The sequence below is a fragment of the Sinohyriopsis cumingii genome, chromosome 1 (assembly GCF_028554795.1).
Source record: "Sinohyriopsis cumingii isolate HCF-2022 chromosome 1, ASM2855479v2, whole genome shotgun sequence".
Taxonomy (NCBI): domain Eukaryota; kingdom Metazoa; phylum Mollusca; class Bivalvia; order Unionida; family Unionidae; genus Sinohyriopsis; species Sinohyriopsis cumingii.
In genome coordinates, this window is record NC_142961.1 from 156,556,258 (window position 1) to 156,575,085 (window position 18,828).

General features: G+C 35.1%; 1 protein-coding gene across 19 annotated transcripts in view; it reads left to right on the forward strand.

Annotated features, from left to right (window-relative positions):
• LOC149808208 (uncharacterized) overlaps nucleotides 1-18,828 on the forward strand; it is an 88,415-nt gene that overhangs the window by 51,945 nt on the left and 17,642 nt on the right. For 10 of the 19 annotated variants that reach the window (XM_089974730.1, XM_089974796.1, XM_089974737.1 and 7 more), the window contains 4 exons: nucleotides 1,988-2,029; nucleotides 4,466-4,513; nucleotides 10,889-11,050; nucleotides 16,664-16,705. In XM_089974730.1, coding sequence (XP_089830856.1) covers nucleotides 1,988-2,029; nucleotides 4,466-4,513; nucleotides 10,889-11,050; nucleotides 16,664-16,705 — 294 coding nt within the window. The remainder of the gene's footprint in view (nucleotides 1-1,987; nucleotides 2,030-4,465; nucleotides 4,514-10,888; nucleotides 11,051-16,663; nucleotides 16,706-18,828) is intronic. The other 9 variants (XM_089974770.1, XM_089974818.1, XM_089974779.1 and 6 more) reach the window with 2 other exon arrangements.

Sequence of the window (18,828 nt, forward strand, 5' to 3'; positions counted from 1 at the left end):
GAGGCTTTGTTTCTGATAAGAACTTTATCAGACTTGGACTAATAGTTTATATCATGATCTCACATATGTTGGATTATGAGTAACTTGGATGTTTATTGAGATGATGTTGCACTGATAGCTTTTGAATAAATAATCTAAAGGCAAAATTTTTAATCAGATTAAGCTTGTATCATCATTGTATTGGAGAAATTCAGTTATGAGGAACACCATGTACATTAATGAAATAACCTTGCATCTGTTTGGCTTGCCAACAAACACTCCAGGGGCTTATTTACAATAAAATTTACATCAGATTCAGTACACAAGTCAGACTTTGAACATATTCTGATCATTACCTTGGATGAGTTTGATTACAAGCGTATTATGAGGTGATCATTTAACTGGTTGGCCAAGCTTGTGAACACTTTGTAGTCCATAATTCTAATCAAATTTTTTGATCAAATGTGTTATAACAGTTTATAATGTTAAGATCTCAGATGAGTTACATCCATGCTTGTTAATTAGGTGATCTAGTGCCTGATTGGTTGAGCTTGTGAATATAGTAAAAGACCAAATTTTTAACTAGATTTTGATTAGATTTTATAATATCAACTTGCAGACCATTAATGATTTAATCATGCATCTGGTTGGCTGTGATTATGAACACTTTAGAGGCCATGTTTCTGATCAGATTTTCATTAGATAATGGTATATAAGCTTACATCATTAGGATCTCAGATGAATTTTCAGCTATGAGCAATATCCATGCACATTAATGAGATAGTTTTGCAGTTGATTGAGGTTGTTAACACCCCCGAGACCCTGAACAGATTTTGATAGACTATATTAGGTGATTTTGCATATATCTACATATATGAGATCTCAGATGTTAGATAGATTTGGATAATAAGCTTTTGAACACCCTAGAGCCCCTGAACAGATTTTGATAGACTATATTGAGGTGATTTTGCATATATCTACATATATGAGATCTCAGATGTTAGATAGATTTGGATAATAAGCTTTTGAACACCCTAGAGCCCCTGAACAGATTTTGATAGACTTGATATGTAACCTTATATCATCAAAATCTTGGGTGTTTTTGATTATAAGCAACATCCTCTCATATTAATGCGAATCCAAGCTGAGCAGATGGTGGTAACCAAACCCACAACCTTCTTGAACCACTGAGCTATTTTCGCTCCTTTTTGTGGGGATTTCAATAGTTTCCAAGTGATGACTAAAGTGCCAGAGCCTCAAGGGTTAAGTGCAGACCCAGGAATCCATGTTGACTGCAGAAGTAACACCCATTGTAATGCAGAGTGTCTCTATATACTTGAAGGTAGAGGTTCTGACCAGTTTCTAAGTTATGAATCGAGATCTAGTTTCCATGGGCAGGGAGAGATCAAAGAGACAACAGTGCTAGTTGTATACATGATTTTAACCTTTGTATGCTGAAAAGTTACTGTGTATGTGTGTGTGTATGTATGTATGTATGTATGTGTATATATATATATATATATATATATATATATATATATATATATATATATATATATATATATATATATATATGTGTGTGTGTGTGTGTCATGGAAAAAAAATAAATGACACCAACGTTAATAAGTACTGTTGCAGTTAAGTGCTCAAGTACATGTGTACCCATTGTATGAGGAGGAAGTTATGTATACATGCATATCTATATGGTTGTAGAAAAAAGATAAACAACACCAATATTAATAGGTAATGTAGCACCTACGTCCCCATTACATGTGTGAATTTGCATTCACAACCTGAACTGTCCTTACCAGAGGTGTGCAATGTCAGGCTCACATTGGCCTCGTGTTCCACTCAGAATATCATAAATGACATGACATGACTTATCTGTTGGTAATTTAAGCAGCTACAAATCATGTATAATGACTTGATACACTGGGGTGGGGGTGGCATTAGGGGGAAATTGAAGTTATGACTGCGAGTGAATATTTTACTTTATTTCTCTATTTAGAAAAAGTCCTAAACCAGAGGAGGTTACTGCTATTAAACAGAGGTAATAACAGAAATATATGTATATATGCTTGACATTTATTACTGAAATCTGTATGTGATAAGAAAAGAAATCATTGTAAAGAAGTGTTTCTTTTCTTAGCTTCTAAGGTTTACCATGGTGTCTGTGGAAGAATGGTTTGAATTTCATCATTTGATGATGCAATACTGCTTATATCTATCTCTCTTAATACACATCTGCTACATGGATTTAACCATTGGGTCATTTTGTATAAACGCAATTCATAACTTTTACCTTATGTAAGTAAAATGGTGAATACATAAAGTGTTTTATTACACTTCTGTTTCCAACAAACAGATTTTACATTGGTGTTCATTTCTAGTACAATTAGGAAACTTGTTGAGTGATTTCTTACTCCCCAAGCTTGCAACATATGAAAATTAAAAGGATGTAGGGATGGTGGTGGAATGAAAAGTAAGAAAACAGATGTACAGTTGCTTTTTTCAGATCTCTGTTCTTGTTTTTCCACCTTTGCTGAATGTCTCAGTAAGCTTGACATAGCAAGCACATTTAAGATCTGTCAAACACATTGTCATTCTTTATGTTGCTTACCATACATCCCTGCTTGTTTACATCCATTTCCTACTGCCTTTACCGTCAAGTTTAAAAGGATATTATTAATTGCTGATGATCACAATGTCAGAATTTTTTACATTACCCACCATCAGTTCCACAAACATTAAATCTCTTGATCTGATTTAGTTGTTTTGTTTGTTTCACATAGATTTTGAATAATTGAAATTAATGGTTAATCCATTTCTAAATACTTACTCGAGGAACTTGTTCCAAAACTAGAATAGTAATTATCCTAGTATTGAATTAAAGAATTTGATAGGTTTTACTAATTAGGGACAGGATGTTTCTAGAACTTAAAGGTGAAGAGGAAAATTCTTTCCATTTGAACTACAAGAAGTGGCAATTTTTTTACAAATATCGGAGGGATTTAAACAAGACATAATGGTCAGGCTTGAAATATTATGCACAATTTTTGCACATTCAGATGTACGAGAAAGATTTTTGAGAAATCAGTGTGAAGTGCACTGTCATGCAAGCTAGAATAGATCCTGTTATAGTAAAGTCATACAGTTCATGTTTGCCCATTTACCCGTCTTAAATTTACAATAAATTGTTGTTTTAAAATATGATGCTAATATTGTTTAACCAAATTCTATTCAGTCCTGATTATTGAATATTCTGCACTGTAGCTGTCATCAAGAAACTTTCAGACAGAAATGTAATATTATAGGGTAGTACGAATTTGTTTATCAACATGCATAGCTTTTTTATGACATGACATCGTGCAACATTCAATCAGGATTGTACTGGATGAAACCTTTTGTTTGATCGGGTCCAAAAATGTCCATTTACTTTAACATTGATTTTGCCGTATATACTACTCGGGTGTGTGCGTAAATTATGACCGTCCAAGGAGTATGGATGTATGAAGATTCAAATAAAGTGAACAATTTACATTTAAAAGTATGTGAAATTGAATTCTAAAAAATGACATCCATTACTGAACTAATTGGTAATAAACACATGCATGAACTCTGACTTACTATAAGGATCAGATAAAAATATAGTTTGTGGTTGCATCATGGAATAGATCCTGTTAGGGGTAAGATAAAAATACAGTTTGTTTTGCATCATAGAATAGACCCTGTTAGCGGTCAGATACAATTTTACAGTTTGTGGTTGCAGCCTACAATAGATCCTGTTAGCGGTCAGATACAATTTTACAATTTGTGGTCCTAAATCCCGTTAGGGGTCAGATAAAATGCAGTTTATGGTTGCATTCATGTTTACTATGAAAAGCTAACCTGTACAAATTGACATACTTCTGATTACAAGGCACTGCAATAAATAGGTGACTGTATCATTTCCATATTTGTCGGTTATACTCAATCTATAGTATGCATATCATTGCTTATGAACATGTGATAGATTTAATGTGATCGGAAGTTAGTTGGATAATGCCAATTGTGGTTATGATAGAGCTTGTGTCCTGAGGGATCAGTGAAAGTCCAAAGGCAAAATAAATTTAAATATACATGTTAATGATTGGAATACGAGTCAGTGAGTCATACAGTATCGAGTTAAGTAGCTCATGATGAACCAGTTATGAATTGATTGCCTATTAAAAGCGAATGACCTGATGACAACCGACGTTCTGATTCTGAGTGACTTTACCTGCTGATCTTTGGTTGCTTCTTGAAGATCTTATTCCAGTGCTTTCATTTTTGTCCACTTTGGAAAGAAAGTAATGCAGAAAATATATTAGTTTTAAATTTTATCAATCAGATATGATCGCTTCAAGGCAATTTTTTTTTAAAGAATAATTAAGCAATTTTTTATCAGGTAGTTGACTTGATGAAAGATGAACAGTGATTTAATAGATTATTTAATCTCTGATTGCAGTAGAAGATCCAGGTCTTCAAAACGAAGCTCTCGCAAGTCTCGGTCACGGTAAGATATTTTGATTTTAAATTAAGTATATAATCATGGATAAACGGTAAATAAAAATTCTGTATTTTTCTCAATTTTGTCTTTGTCATTCAACTGCCCATCCAATTGTCTGCCACACTTTCTTGAAGGCAAGCTTTTGAGCCAAAACCAGACCAAATGTGTTATTTAGATTCCTTGAGTTGGTCCCAAAACCTGGTTAGATCCTGGTTACTGTGATTTTATTTCACAATTGTTTACACATTTTTGAACTTTTAGGAGAAAGACTTTTTGGGGAAAGAAACTTGTAAGCATGTTTAGGAAAGTTACACAAGGTGGACAGTTTTATTAATATTTAGATGACTTGATTAGATTTCCAGATGATTGTAACAATTGTTACAATCCTGTCAGATTTGTTAACATTTTGTACTTGGTCTTTGCCAAAAATTATGTTATCATGATTAAGTAAATATCACTCCAGGCTGAGAAGTGAAATTGTGATGGTTTTTTGTTGTATTAATATGTAGATAAGCTGATTAGATTTTAAGGCCATTAGAACTGTTTGTACTTTTTTTGCACATTTTTAATAACTTTTTGGGACTTTGGACTTTTTCAGTAAAAATCTTGTTATAATGATTTAGCAAAAGCCCCTTGATGTAGACCTGTAATTTGTCATGCATGCTAATCCATCATGATTTAGCAAAAGTCCCTTGATGTAGACCTGTAATTTGTCATGCATGCTAATCCATCATGATTTAGCAAAAGTCCCTTGATGTAGACATGTAATTTGTCATGCATACTAACCCATCATGATTTAGCAAAAGTCCCTTGATGTAGACCTGTAATTTGTCATGCATGCTAATCCATCATGATTTAGCAAAAGCCCCTTGATGTAGACCTGTAATTTGTCATGCATGCTAATCCATCATGATTTAGCAAAAGCCCCTTGATGTAGACCTGTAATTTGTCATGCATGCTAATCCATCATGATTTAGCAAAAGTCGCTGGATGTAGACCTGTAATTTGTCATGCATGCTAATCCATCATGATTTAGCAAAAGCCCCTTGATGTAGACCTGTAATTTGTCATGCATGCTAATCCATCATGATTTAGCAAAAGCCCCTTGATGTAGACCTGTAATTTGTCATGCATGCTAACCCATCATGATTTAGCAAAAGTCCCTTGATGTAGACCTGTAATTTGTCATGCATGCTAATCCATCATGATTTAGCAAAAGCCCCTTGATGTAGACCTGTAATTTGTCATGCATGCTAATCCATCATGATTTAGCAAAAGTTCCTTGATGTAGACCTGTAATTTGTCATGCATGCTAATCCATCATGATTTAGCAAAAGCCCCTTGATGTAGACCTGTAATTTGTCATGCATGCTAATCCATCATGATTTAGCAAAAGTTCCTTGATGTAGACCTGTAATTTGTCATGCATGCTAATCCATCATGATTTAGCAAAAGTCCCTTGATGTAGACATGTAATTTGTCATGCATACTAACCCATCATGATTTAGCAAAAGTCCCTCGATGTAGACCTGTAATTTGTCATGCATGCTAATCCATCATGATTTAGCAAAAGTCCCTCGATGTAGACCTGTAATTTGTCATGCATGCTAATCCATCATGATTTAGCAAAAGTCCCTTGATGTAGACCTGTAATTTGTCATGTATGCTAATCCATCATGATTTAGCAAAAGTCGCTGGATGTAGACCTGTAATTTGTCATGCATCCTTGCAAGTGCTATGATTCAGTTTTCGTGCCATTATTTAAGAGGTTTTGTGAATATTTGGGACTTGGACCTTCTGCAGTGTCTTGTAAATATATTGGGTGGGGTAGGGGTAGTTCCAATGATTCATTTCCCTAGTCTCATGTTTAGACATGTAAAACTTGTAACAATTTTTGGAAAGCAGAGCCTTCAATCCTTTGTATGCTATTTAAATTGACCATGTTGTTTAAATCTATTAAGGGTGAGACTAATGTCTGGACCATACAAATCCAGGACGTTATATATCAGTATCAAAACCAGATTCCATTTTAGTCACCTTACAGTGTCAAAGTCTATTCATTTCTGATTGTTGAATGCTCTTCACCTTAATTCTCATCAAGAAACTTCACACGAAACTTACTGATCACAATTGACTTTTACAGTGATGGTCAGTTACTAAACTGAGTCAAGATAAGAACATGTTATGTCTGTCACAACAAATAACAGGGTAGTATGAATTTTTTTCAACACACACTGCTTTCATTGAGACATCACAGCACAAACATTCAGTCTGGTTTGTGCTTGATCACATCTTAAAGTTGACCTCATCTGAAAATGTCCACATACTTTAACAATGATTTTTACTGTATGTATGTCTCAGGTCATGTAATAAATAAAGACCTTCCAAAGAATATGAAAATACGAGGATACAAAAAAGTGAATAATCTCCATTTAAAGGTATGTGTAATGAAATTCTAAAAATGGCACCCAATAATGAAGTCTGTACCAATTATATGCATGACCAGTATGATTTATAGAAACATTGACAGGTCGGCCAAACTCTAGTAGGTATAATTTGAGCAACCTTGAAATTGTAGATAATTGACATATAACACATGCAAGTATTTAGCATGACATAGTTCCTGACAGCAAATCATCAGAGGGTAAGGTTCTGTGTGAACATGGGTTTGACATATAGACCACGCCATGGTGATGCTTAATAATACAGTAAAACCTGTTATGAGAGACCACCCCTTCTGCCAACCAAAAGCGGTCTCTCAAGACAGGTGGTCTCTCATAAGAGGTGTGTGAAAATGGACTGGTTTCCAGGGTCAATAGTTAGCAATGTTGAAAAATAAATAATACCCATACTCACTGTACATGTATCATATCCTTTATTCATAAATCTTGTTAAATATTGCATGCATTCCTCTCAAAATATCTTTATATAATAAAGATATACATCTATCAAACAACAAGAATAAAATTTATGTCAACATCACATTAATATGTACAACAAATGAACGGTTAGATATGATGTATATATCTTATTCTATACACTTATTCACTTGTTTTTTAAGAAATCCATTATACTTCTTTGTTGACATGTTTTACTCAGCTGTTTGGTCTGAACATGTATCTCAATTATTGCCTTTTCCTGAATCAACTTTCCACTTACTGGTATGTTTTTACTCCTTGCATCACAAAACCACTCCCATACTCGCTCGTTCACATCTCCGTAAACTGTCCGTCGTGCCGTGGCATATTTCCTCTGTGCTTGTGGACCTTTCTGCCATACGTTTCTAATGGACTCCGTGTCTTTGATTACATTTTGAACTTGCGTTTTACCGACGCTTAAGTTGACTGCTATTTTGCGAGCGGTCTCCCCTTTTTCATTTCTTTCAATGACATTAATCCTTTCTTCCAGTGTTAAAATTTTTTTTTTTCAGCGGAGGTTCTGCCATTGTTATTAGTGTTGATGTTATAAAGACTATCGGTTTTGATCAGGTTTTGGGCAAATGTGGAATAAATATATATTATGTACCAATGAATGAAACCAAAAGACATAATTAACTCATCAAGAAACAATACATTTATTCTGAGACGAAGTTTAAATCAACAGTGTTATAGCTCGATAAACAAAGGTTGCGACCATCTGCACCCAGGTAAACAGATGGTGGCTTGGTGAAACACTAACAAAAGAAATAAAAAATAATTTTAAAAATATCCGGAAATGATTCTCACTTACTAGTATTAAAGACAATGAGCTCATTCACCCTCCAGGCATTATGGATTAACTGGAAAGACAAACGATGTACTCAAACCTACACTGAAGCCCTTTCAAACGATTTCTCACTGGGACATAAGGACTACCGGGGTTTTGTGAGTTTTCATAAAGATAAAGAAAAAATACAAACCTCTAAATTGACTGTGTATATCCATCATTACTCCCTTTGATGTTACTCTTACTGGCTGTTCGCATGACTTCGGCACTACAATGGCAGTTAGTGACATGTACTTTAGTCTGGTTTACTGCAGTTTACAAATGACACCGTACGCTGGAGTTGTAAATTTCACAAAACTGGTACTGTAGCAAGACAAATTCTTTTTAAATACTTTATTAGAGCAATCTTTACTATTTATGCAGTCTTTGTTACAAAGGATTAAATGATGGTTAGAGGTGTTTATCTCGATACTGTAGTCCCCCTCTTATAAGGCCACCCCTAATGCAGCAGGGAAGTGGCCTTATAATGCGGGTGGCCTTTCTAGAGGGGGATGACAAATGCGAATAGTAAATACATATGAAAAAAGTCACAAGTACATTTAATTTTAAATATTTAATATTTTAATTAAAAAATTACATGCATGATGTGAAATAAACGTAAAACAAACTTTGTCATCATTTGCAAAAGAATTCTATGAATAACCATTGATACAGTTTTAACACTGTCTTTATAATTATGTTACAGTTCACATCACGTCACTTTGTTGGTAACAATCTAAAAAACAAACCAGTCTCATCACATTAAAAATATCCTTGCTGTCATATCCCATGCATATATCGTTTAGTCTTTTGTTCCAGTCTTTGACAACTTCATTATTAACATCAGCTGATTCGCCGCTAATGACAGAACACTTGATACTGTGTCACACTTGAAATCTGTGCAACCATCCGTTACTTGCGGTAAAGTCGTCATATCCCAGTTCAACTGACAAAATTTTTGCTTTTTCTTGTCTTTCAAATCAGGATACAAACGTCTCCTGGCTCAAACAATCTTCCTTTCTCCGTCCATTTCACCTTTCCACTTCTGCAGAATTGTTTCATTATCTTTAACGATATTGTTTATCTGAGTCTTCCCGACGTTAGTTTTCTGCAAGGATCCTTGACGACCCCCCCCCCCCCCCCCCGTCAGTTGAATTACTTTCACGTTCTCCTCTAAACTGAGAATTTTTATTTTCCTCGATGACATGTTGATCTTTTTGCAGTAAGTTATTCATGTTGCCAACTACAATACTGATAAAACAATTTTGTATGCATCTAAACAAATTGCCATGTGTTTTTAAAGGAAGTGATCTTGTCACATGATTCGTTAGTCGCAGTCTGGTACCCTATTGTTTTTATACATTTCTTGAAACTAGATGAGAGATGCCAAAACGGCTTCGATATATACCATTAACATCACGCAGATTTGACCTCATGGCCGCTAGGATTCGTAATTTTGACAATTATTGTCAGTAGTAATAGCCACTGATTACCAAAGTGAACAAGCTCAACATCTTACTAAGGGAAGCCATAAAGGCTATTAAACCATTTTCCTGCTGACTTGTGTATTGTACATCAATACTGCCACTTCTCAGCTGTTTCTACTGTTCGATAATTGTATTCTTAACAATTATCAGAGTGACTAAACCGGACATCTTATGATAACACAGCAGTAAGGCTAATTGGATTACATGTACGTACCCTTTTGTATGGATTAAAATTTGAGTCTTTCTAGGTTTTTATGGAATAAATTTGGCTTCTCGTGAGACGTAAATGATATAATATTAACCTTAGTGGTAAATGTACTTTACTCAACACTTCTTTCAGTAACGAAAACCTGACATCGGGAAACAGAAATCGGATTACTTAACACACGTTATGAATACAATACTGGTTCTGGATACATATTCAAATAAAATGCGGCCGCTTGTGAGGGGTAAATTTTATGATTTTGCACTAATATGCTGGCCGCTGGTTGCGTTAGCCGGGTGGCCTTTTGCGAGGGGTACTTTTGAACACAAACTCGTCGGTGCCAATGGATTCTGGCCGTAAGGAGCGGGTGGCCGCTGGTCAGGGGGGCTGTTCAAGAGGGGGACTACTGTATATGGTTGTTAAACTGTAGTGTTATTTACTGTGCACTTTGTTTGCATACTACATTTATCCCGAGCTCTAGTGTTTACAAAGGATTAAGTTAAGGTCAGTGGTGTCAATCTGTTGTGTTTTGTTTTGGCGATGCGGTCGTTTATAGCTGTGTCAAAATGCATATTTTGCCAAGAAATCGCGGTCGCTGGTCGCGTTCAGCAGGTGGTCGTTCATAACAGAGCGTTTATATAGCAAAATCGATCCATGCATTACGATTGTGGTCGGAAATGACAGGTGGTCGCTCATAGCAGAGGTCGCTAATGACAGGTTTTACTGTATGTCTCATGGTATTACCATTGTATTATATTTAGGTCATTGCTTGTAGTGGGGCATTTGTTTTTCCATGAACACATCTCATTCTGTATCCATCTTTAATGATCTTTGCTAGTCATTTGAAAATTGGGAGTGTAATACTCTTGTAACTTAAACATTATTCACCCATGATTCTTTTTTATAAAATAATCCAGGTTGATATAAGTTGTTTTCCATTTTCAGGAGTCGCAAACGAAGCAGGTCAAAGAGCAAGAGATCTGGATCTCAAGAGAAAATCAAAGTATCTGATTCTGTAGACAAGAAATCGAAGTCAAGGTCATTATCCCCACCAAAGCTGGAGAGAGAGGAATCACTTTATGAGGAATCTTCAAGCCGCCGTTCAAGGTAAGTTGTGAGATAAAATTTGTTTCTTGTGGGTTACAATGTTTTTTCTTTAAAGTTAAGTGTAGTTGTACCTAAAATCCGGCAGAGTGATAAATGGCAACAGTTTTATAAATTTGTATACCTCTTTTGCTTTGATCTCTGCTTAATGCTGTTTACTATTTCGGTTATTTGATATACTCACCATTGGGCCCAAATGGCCGAGTGGTCTAAAGCGCTCACCGTTATGGATCACTGCCATCTCACCTCTGTCTGCCTGGGTTTGAGTTTCCTCAGCCAATGTGGGTACATGAGAAAGCTTTTCAGTAGCTTCTCATGGGTTGGTGGTTCTTTCCTGGGTTTTCCGAGGTTCTTCTTCCACCATTTATACTGGCCGCCATATATAGCCTATCTTGTGCTGAAAAATAAAGTTAAACTCCAAGCAACAACAACATCATATCTTGGCTGTCAAAAGAGGATACAAAAATCTATGAAGTACATTGTGGAACCTAAACCATGATTTTTTGTATGTAGTGGTGCTGCAAATGGTATAGGCTCAGATCTGTCATTGCATGATGTGCTGGTAGATCATATTAATTTTCTTAGTTTTTAGTCCCCCATTTCAGTAAATGTCCAAAAATAGGTTCCTCAGACAGAGACTTGTGAAAACCTTTTTTGTTGCATTTTTACAACAATTATTTTTTTCACCAAGAATTCTGCATGCATTTGAGATTTAAATACAATCATAAAATCTTAAAACTTCTTTAAGATGTTTTGACATCCTCTTACTAAATTTTTAGGGGTTCCTCAAACTTAAGGAATTCCTCAACTTTTTATTTTGCCTGCATAAGGCAGAGCATATTATGATCTTTGCCCATATGTCATTCTCTCAGTTTCCAGTTTTGTTTCCTCGTGGTCACTCCAGTTATCCTCTGTCAACAGTTTTGTTTCCTCGTGGTCACTCCAGTTATCCTCTATTAACAGTTGCCGAAATTTGTGGATGGCTTGCACTTGGGGTAAGAAAGAAATCTATTGATTTCAGGATCAGAAAGTCAAAGGTCATATTCACTCTGACTTAAAAAAGAAAAATGGTTTCTGCGCACAAATTTCACTTATCAATCATGTACCGTCACCAAGTTTGGTTTTGAAAAACCTGTTGCTTTTATGGTCAAGAGTTTAATGGATAAGTCACTTTGATTGAGGGAAGAAATATTAGTTTTGCATAACAACTTTAGTACCTTGACCAAAGTTTCTTGAGGGTTTGCACTTAAGGTATAGAAGAGATCTATTGATTTTGGTATCAGGAGGTCAAAAGCTATAGTAATTGTTGCCCAAAGAAAAATGGATTGTGCAGAAAAACTTTTTTGAGAAAGGGCATGCAGGACTCCTAACCAACAGGATGTAGGTTAGAATTCTACCATCCAGCCTGGGACAACTACTTTGGTGTGTCCAAGAAAACTGTACTAAAGAATCTCAAATGACAAAGTATTTTATTTCACTCTATTGTTTTAAAAATTTTTAATTGACAACAAACTGATGTACTGCCTAAAATACTTAACACCTCCAGGCTTAAGTTTTTATATCTAAAAGTCATCTTACCCAGGATAGTATGTTTGACCTTGCCCTCAGGCAAGCACTTTGCAAACATGAGCTTGCCAGTGCTGAATTTGAGCTTGTCCTAGGCATTAGGCCAGTGGATTTGTAAAGAACCACACCAAATTATTGGGCCTTTCTGGTAAAGTTAGACTGAAGTTTTATTTGATCAGGGCCCCGAATAAGTTTTTGAGAATGATAATAAAAGTTAGTTGTTGCTAGTATTCTTTTTTCCTAATTTGAGCCTTGGTTACACATTTTGTTCTACGGTTGTCTGCTGACACACAGAACCACAAACCATGTTGTATGAGGGATGGACATAATGACAGACCCAGGTTATTCAGTTATAGGCCTTATTATAAAGTCCAGGAGATCAGCTTTCACACCACATTTGTCCTGTGTTTTAAATTTTATTGTGTATTTCAACAGTCGTGGGAAAATAACAGTGATGTGTCAAAAACTCATCTGTTGATTGTCCAACAAAAAACTTTCTAGTCAGCAAAATCTTTATTGATTGTTTGTCAGTGAAACAATCTGTAAACTTGACCTAGTAACCACTGAATTTTACTTTATGAAGGAGTTTCTTTTGGGTAAACAAACTCTGACAAGTCGATCTAATGGTATTTCAGAACTCCTGTGACCTATGTCTGGTTGCTCATATATACCGATCAACACCTTTGACCCACTGGACATGTCTGGCAAATACAGGAATTTAAGGATCTCACATATATATATATAGACAGGATTAGAGTTTTTCAGAAGAAAGAGACACATAAACTAATTATGAGAATAATTATGTTTCATAATCACATAAGTGAAGTTGTTGAACTTCTGAGAAAAAAAAGATTTTGTAATCAGTGCTACTGAAGCTATGCTATATGCTTCATCACTGTCACTAAATGTAGATAGAGGATACTTGCTTGAAATGAGTGAAAAATGGATATAAATTATCATGTTGGTGAAAAAAGTCTGTATTTTCACGAGTGGCAAAGCCATGAATGAAAATGCTTGAGCTTTTACTCCACTCATTGAAATATATCCATTATTCATTTGGAATAAATTTTTCATTTTATTGTACCCTCCAACATATTGGCTAGCAATAACTGTAACAGAAATAACAGATTTCTCACTGTATCTTGAACATTAATGTCACCATTTTATGTTTTCTTAATATTCACACAGAAAATACCAGTAGTAATCCAATTCTCTTTCCTAATTCAAGGTGATATAGCACCCAAAAAAAAGAAAAGAACATGCACATTCTGGGATTTGAACTGCATTCATCTGCATGCATTTAAAATTAGCTGTTGGGTTATAATGTTATCGATAACGGGCAAAAAGAAATATTTCTACCAATCAGCTCCAGTGAATTATCAAAATTTATTTCTCTTGGAAAATCCAGTTTTTCAGTTTCCTTGCATAAACTAAAATAGGTTATTTTCATTACTTTTAATTGTTATGGTATTTCAGTAATAAAACTAATGCTACAATTTTATCTCACCTGGCCATAAGGCTATGTGATCTTAATGTGTGGTCCAATGCCTGTCTTATGTCATCTGTTGGCAGCTGCTTTTTTCAACTTCTCAAACATTTGCTTGGCAAATTTGCATTTATTTTTACATGGAGTAATTTGGCGTCAAGACCTTTCAAAATTTGTTACGTGGACGCCAATCTGTCATCTGGTATGGCTGCTGTTGCTAAAAGTAAAAAACTTTTAAACAATTTTTTCTCAGAACCACTAAACTAAATTGACTACCTTTTCTCAAACCAAACAAAATTTTTAAATTTGCCCAAATCTGATATAACCATTCCATTTTCTTCAGACAGTGCTATTCTATCATTAAATATAACTGATGTTCCTAAATATAGAAAAACCCTTAACAGCTTCTTCTCAAAATAGCAGTCAGCCTTCACATATGGCTATCATTGCTAAAAATAGAAAAAAACAGTTTCAAACTTGATTGACACAAAGCATACTGGCATTGAGGTCTTTCAGTATTGGACAAATGATGTTGATACAGCATGAAATATGGAGGGAGATGGAGAAACTATAGAAACATGTACCAGCTGTTTTCATAACTTGTGAAGCTTATAGCATTGCAAGATATTGCTACAGAAAGCATTGGGAGATATTGCTACAGAAAGCATTGGGAGATATTGCTATAGAAAGCATTGGGAGATATTGCTACAGAAAGCATTGGGAGATATTGCTGCAGAAAGCACTGGAAGATATTGCTACAGAAAGCATTGGAAGATATTGCTACAGAAAGCATTGGGAAATACTGCTACAGAAAGCATTGGGAGATATTGCTATAGAAAGCATTGGAAGATATTGCTACAGAAAGCATTGGGAGCTATTGCTATAGAAAGCATTGGGAGATATTGCTACAGAAAGCTTTCGGAGATATTGCTACAGAAAGCATTGGAAGATATTGCTACAGAAAGCATTGGGAGATATTGCTATTGAAAGCATTGGAAGATATTGCAACAGAAAGCATTGGGAGATATTGCTACAGAAAGCATTGGGAGATATTGCAACAGAAAGCATTATACAGACCACGAGTTTTAGGCAAGCTGCTTAAGCTGTTAGGCAGATTTTATCAGAGTGAGTAATCTCAATTCCAGTTCCACCTGGGCCTCTTGTTAAGTGTTTTGAAACTGTACATGTTGACAGAAAAAGTAATTGAATGTTTTATGTATCAGTGTCCCTCAAGGACAAAACTCAAATTTTTCTTTAAAATTATGTGCATGGAATAATACACGATTACACAGAATGACATACAAATTGCACCTCTGAAATATGCAGAAATGCCAACCATTCTAGATTCTGCAGAATTAATACACATTTTTGGTAAAATTTTGTATTTCAAAATGACATAATTCCAGAAGTAAATAGTAGAAAGATGCAGTTTGAAACAGGTGTTTCCTGTATGGATACAGGTAGGGAGAAAAGTACTTCAGTACCAGTATAATCAACTTGTATTTCATGAGGAAAACTAATCTTTATAGTTGGACCAAAATTTTGAAGGAATCCAAAATCCATGAATTGGAAGAATGGATAGACCATTTATTCCCAGTGGACCATGATTGTCACTGACCACAAACAGATACATATGATCTCATGGGATGATGTAAAATAATTGTTGAGAGTTTGTTATTTCTGTAATAAAAATGTTAGGAAATTTGGACAGGCTACCTAGATTCCAGAAATTTGATGAAAGAATTCCTGATTAGCCTGTTTGTGAGTTGGCCTGTCTTACAAATGAATACAAATGGGAATGGGAAAATTTTATTATGTTAAGAGTAATTCACTGGTATTGTTTTAATGGCTTAACATGATAACAGTACCCAGCAAGATTTGTTATAAAATTGTGTGTCAGATATACTTTGCATATTGCATGATTCTTAGGTCAACTTGCAATCACTTAACACCTGTGGCCAAATTAGTCTTAATTTTCTGAAGAAGCACTTTCCTAAGATGCATTCCATGTTGGCCATCTATATTGTTAATTGCATGTGTCTAACATGTTTAAGCTGACATCACATTGTTGCACATAGTTAACAATGGATCCATGGAACACAGCATTTGGTCCATGGAACACAGCAATTTGTTGAAATTTGCAAGATTAACACCTGCATAGAAAGGAATAAAAGGTTGTTGCAACTTGTTAAGTGCTTGTTGAGTGTTTCATGAGAAAATTAAGACAATTTTGGTCATGGACTTGTTTCCACTTTCGAAGTTGCTGTTACCCATGTTGAAGTTTAGAGGTTCTCGCAAGAATGAGCTTCATTTCCAAATTGTGTATTTTCCATATTTCGTATCCTATTTGAAGTTAAAGAAGAGCTTTTACATTCAGTAGTGTACAAATTTGAAGGTCATCTAAATGTTACTAGTCAAGGACCTGGATCACAAACAGTACAGGTAATTTCTTGATTCTGTTTCTCCTGAAATATTACAGCATGAAGTGACAAATTTTTTTCTTATGTCCTTTTCCATTTAACACTTTGTTAAGTTCTTACTTTAAATTTGTTTTATTTCTCTAGCGAAGACACTAAAACTGATGAGCTTTCTTCTGTTAAGAAAAGGTAACCAGTCTACAGTTAAATTATTTTTTCAAGTCTCTCACTCTTCACTATTATACTGTACTTGTGCCTTAAATGTTCTTTAGAGGAAGTCTTTAATAAAGGATCATTATATACTGTACCTCTTTTTACATAGAACCTGTCAGCAGCAGGAGATCCAGTGATTTTATGTCGTTCAGGGGCTCATCAGGGGCACTTTCTTTGCTTCACACCATATATATAGAGGGGGCATATGGCACTACCCATATCTGTCCATCTCATTATATCCCTCAGAAATTTTGTCTCAACTTAAAAACAGTTGAAGGACTTAATGGATTGAAATCAAATTTTGTATGAAGCATTACATTTAGCATACCTATTCAAAGTCGGTTCTCACTGGGTTTTTTGCCCAGATTTTGGTCAATTATGCCCCCTGTATGACTTTGTTCAGCATTTGCTTCTTATAGGTATGGGCAACTTTGTCTTATGGAATACATTTCTAGTATCAGGTTTCTTGTGATGGCCTGTTGTGTGTCAGCCACTGTCCATCCGTTCGTACATTTTTATTATCACTATACCTAATAAAACTATTTTACATGGAGAATTGCCACAAAACTTTACACACATTATTCATTCCATGGTTTAGTTGGTCCTAAATGAAAATCTGCATTGACATATGATGTGGCTGTGAAAACTTCTAGATGGCTTGTCATATAGAGATTTTACTTTCAGCAAAACACTTCACAAGATGTCTGATATCCAGTACGGCTACCATGGCAGTCATCTTGAAATTTATTTCAATGTGTCAAATAAAAATATAATCATTGTATGTCCCATCTTCCAGATAAACATTGAAATAACAAAACACTGTATAAAAAAGTCCTGTTCATATTTGTTGCAGGAGTAGTATGTCAGATTTCACATACTTTGGTTAAAAGTATAAACTTGTTAATTGTTTATACATTTAAATACACTTAACTAATATTTATACAGTGTAGAATTTTCTTTTCATTGAAAATAATTTAACTCAAAATTACCTTTATTTTGTATATTGCATGGGGTTGCCATATGCATGCATAATATTCATAAAAATTTACAAACATTAAAGGAAAACAACTTCTAATTTGAAAAATTTCATTGTGGCAGGTGTTGTAAACTAGTCATGAAGGTAAATATACAAACTTAGAAGTTTACTGATAATGAATCTTCACAAACAGTGTAAGAATGCAAATAAATAAAACAATGGTTTAAAACTTATAATCACTGATTTTCCTGTAATCAAACTGTTGATTGTATGCCTGAAAACACATAAAGAGACATCATATTTACCCAACTTATTCACTGTCATTTTTTCTATTTTTTGAGAAATGCTTGCAGATAATTTGCTTCTTGCACATTCTAGTCCCCATTTAGCACTCTGGCAACATCAGTGTAAAAGTCTAGAAGGGTGTACCTCTTTTCCTTGTTTGTGTCTGGAAAAGTCCCCAGTTTGCATTCTGGCAGTATCAGTGTGAAAGTACAGAAGGGTGTACCTCTTTTCCTTGTTTGTGCCTGGAAAGTCCCCAGTTAGCATTCTGGCAACATCATTTTAAAATTCCAGAAGGGTGTACCTCTTTTCCTTATTAGTGCCTGGAAAAGTCCCCAGTTAGCATTCTGGCAGTATCAGTGTGAAAGTACAGAAGGTTGTACATCAGTGGAAGTCAAGAAGGGTGTACCTCTTTTCCTTATTAGTACCTGGAAAAGTCCCCAGTTAGCATTCTGGCAGTATCAGTGTGAAAGTACAGAAGGTTGTACGTCAGTGGAAGTCAAGAAGGGTGTACCTCTTCTCCAACATCTTGAAAATGCCCATCTCTGACAATATTATACAATATATACTCATAAGTCATTGCAAACAACATAGATCCAGATCTGCCATTGCATAATACACCAGCAAATCAGGGTCTGTTTAGATTGTTCTGCTGATTATTCTTAACAAATTGCATGGACCCAGATCTGCTCAATTTATGCAGTTGCCTGATTGTAAACAAGTTTACACAGTAAATGCGCTACTCAGGCAAAGATTAATGATGAAGAAGAAAAATACTTCTAGCATTTCTTCCTGGGTCTTCCAACTGGATACTTGGATATGCAGGAGTACATCGTACATC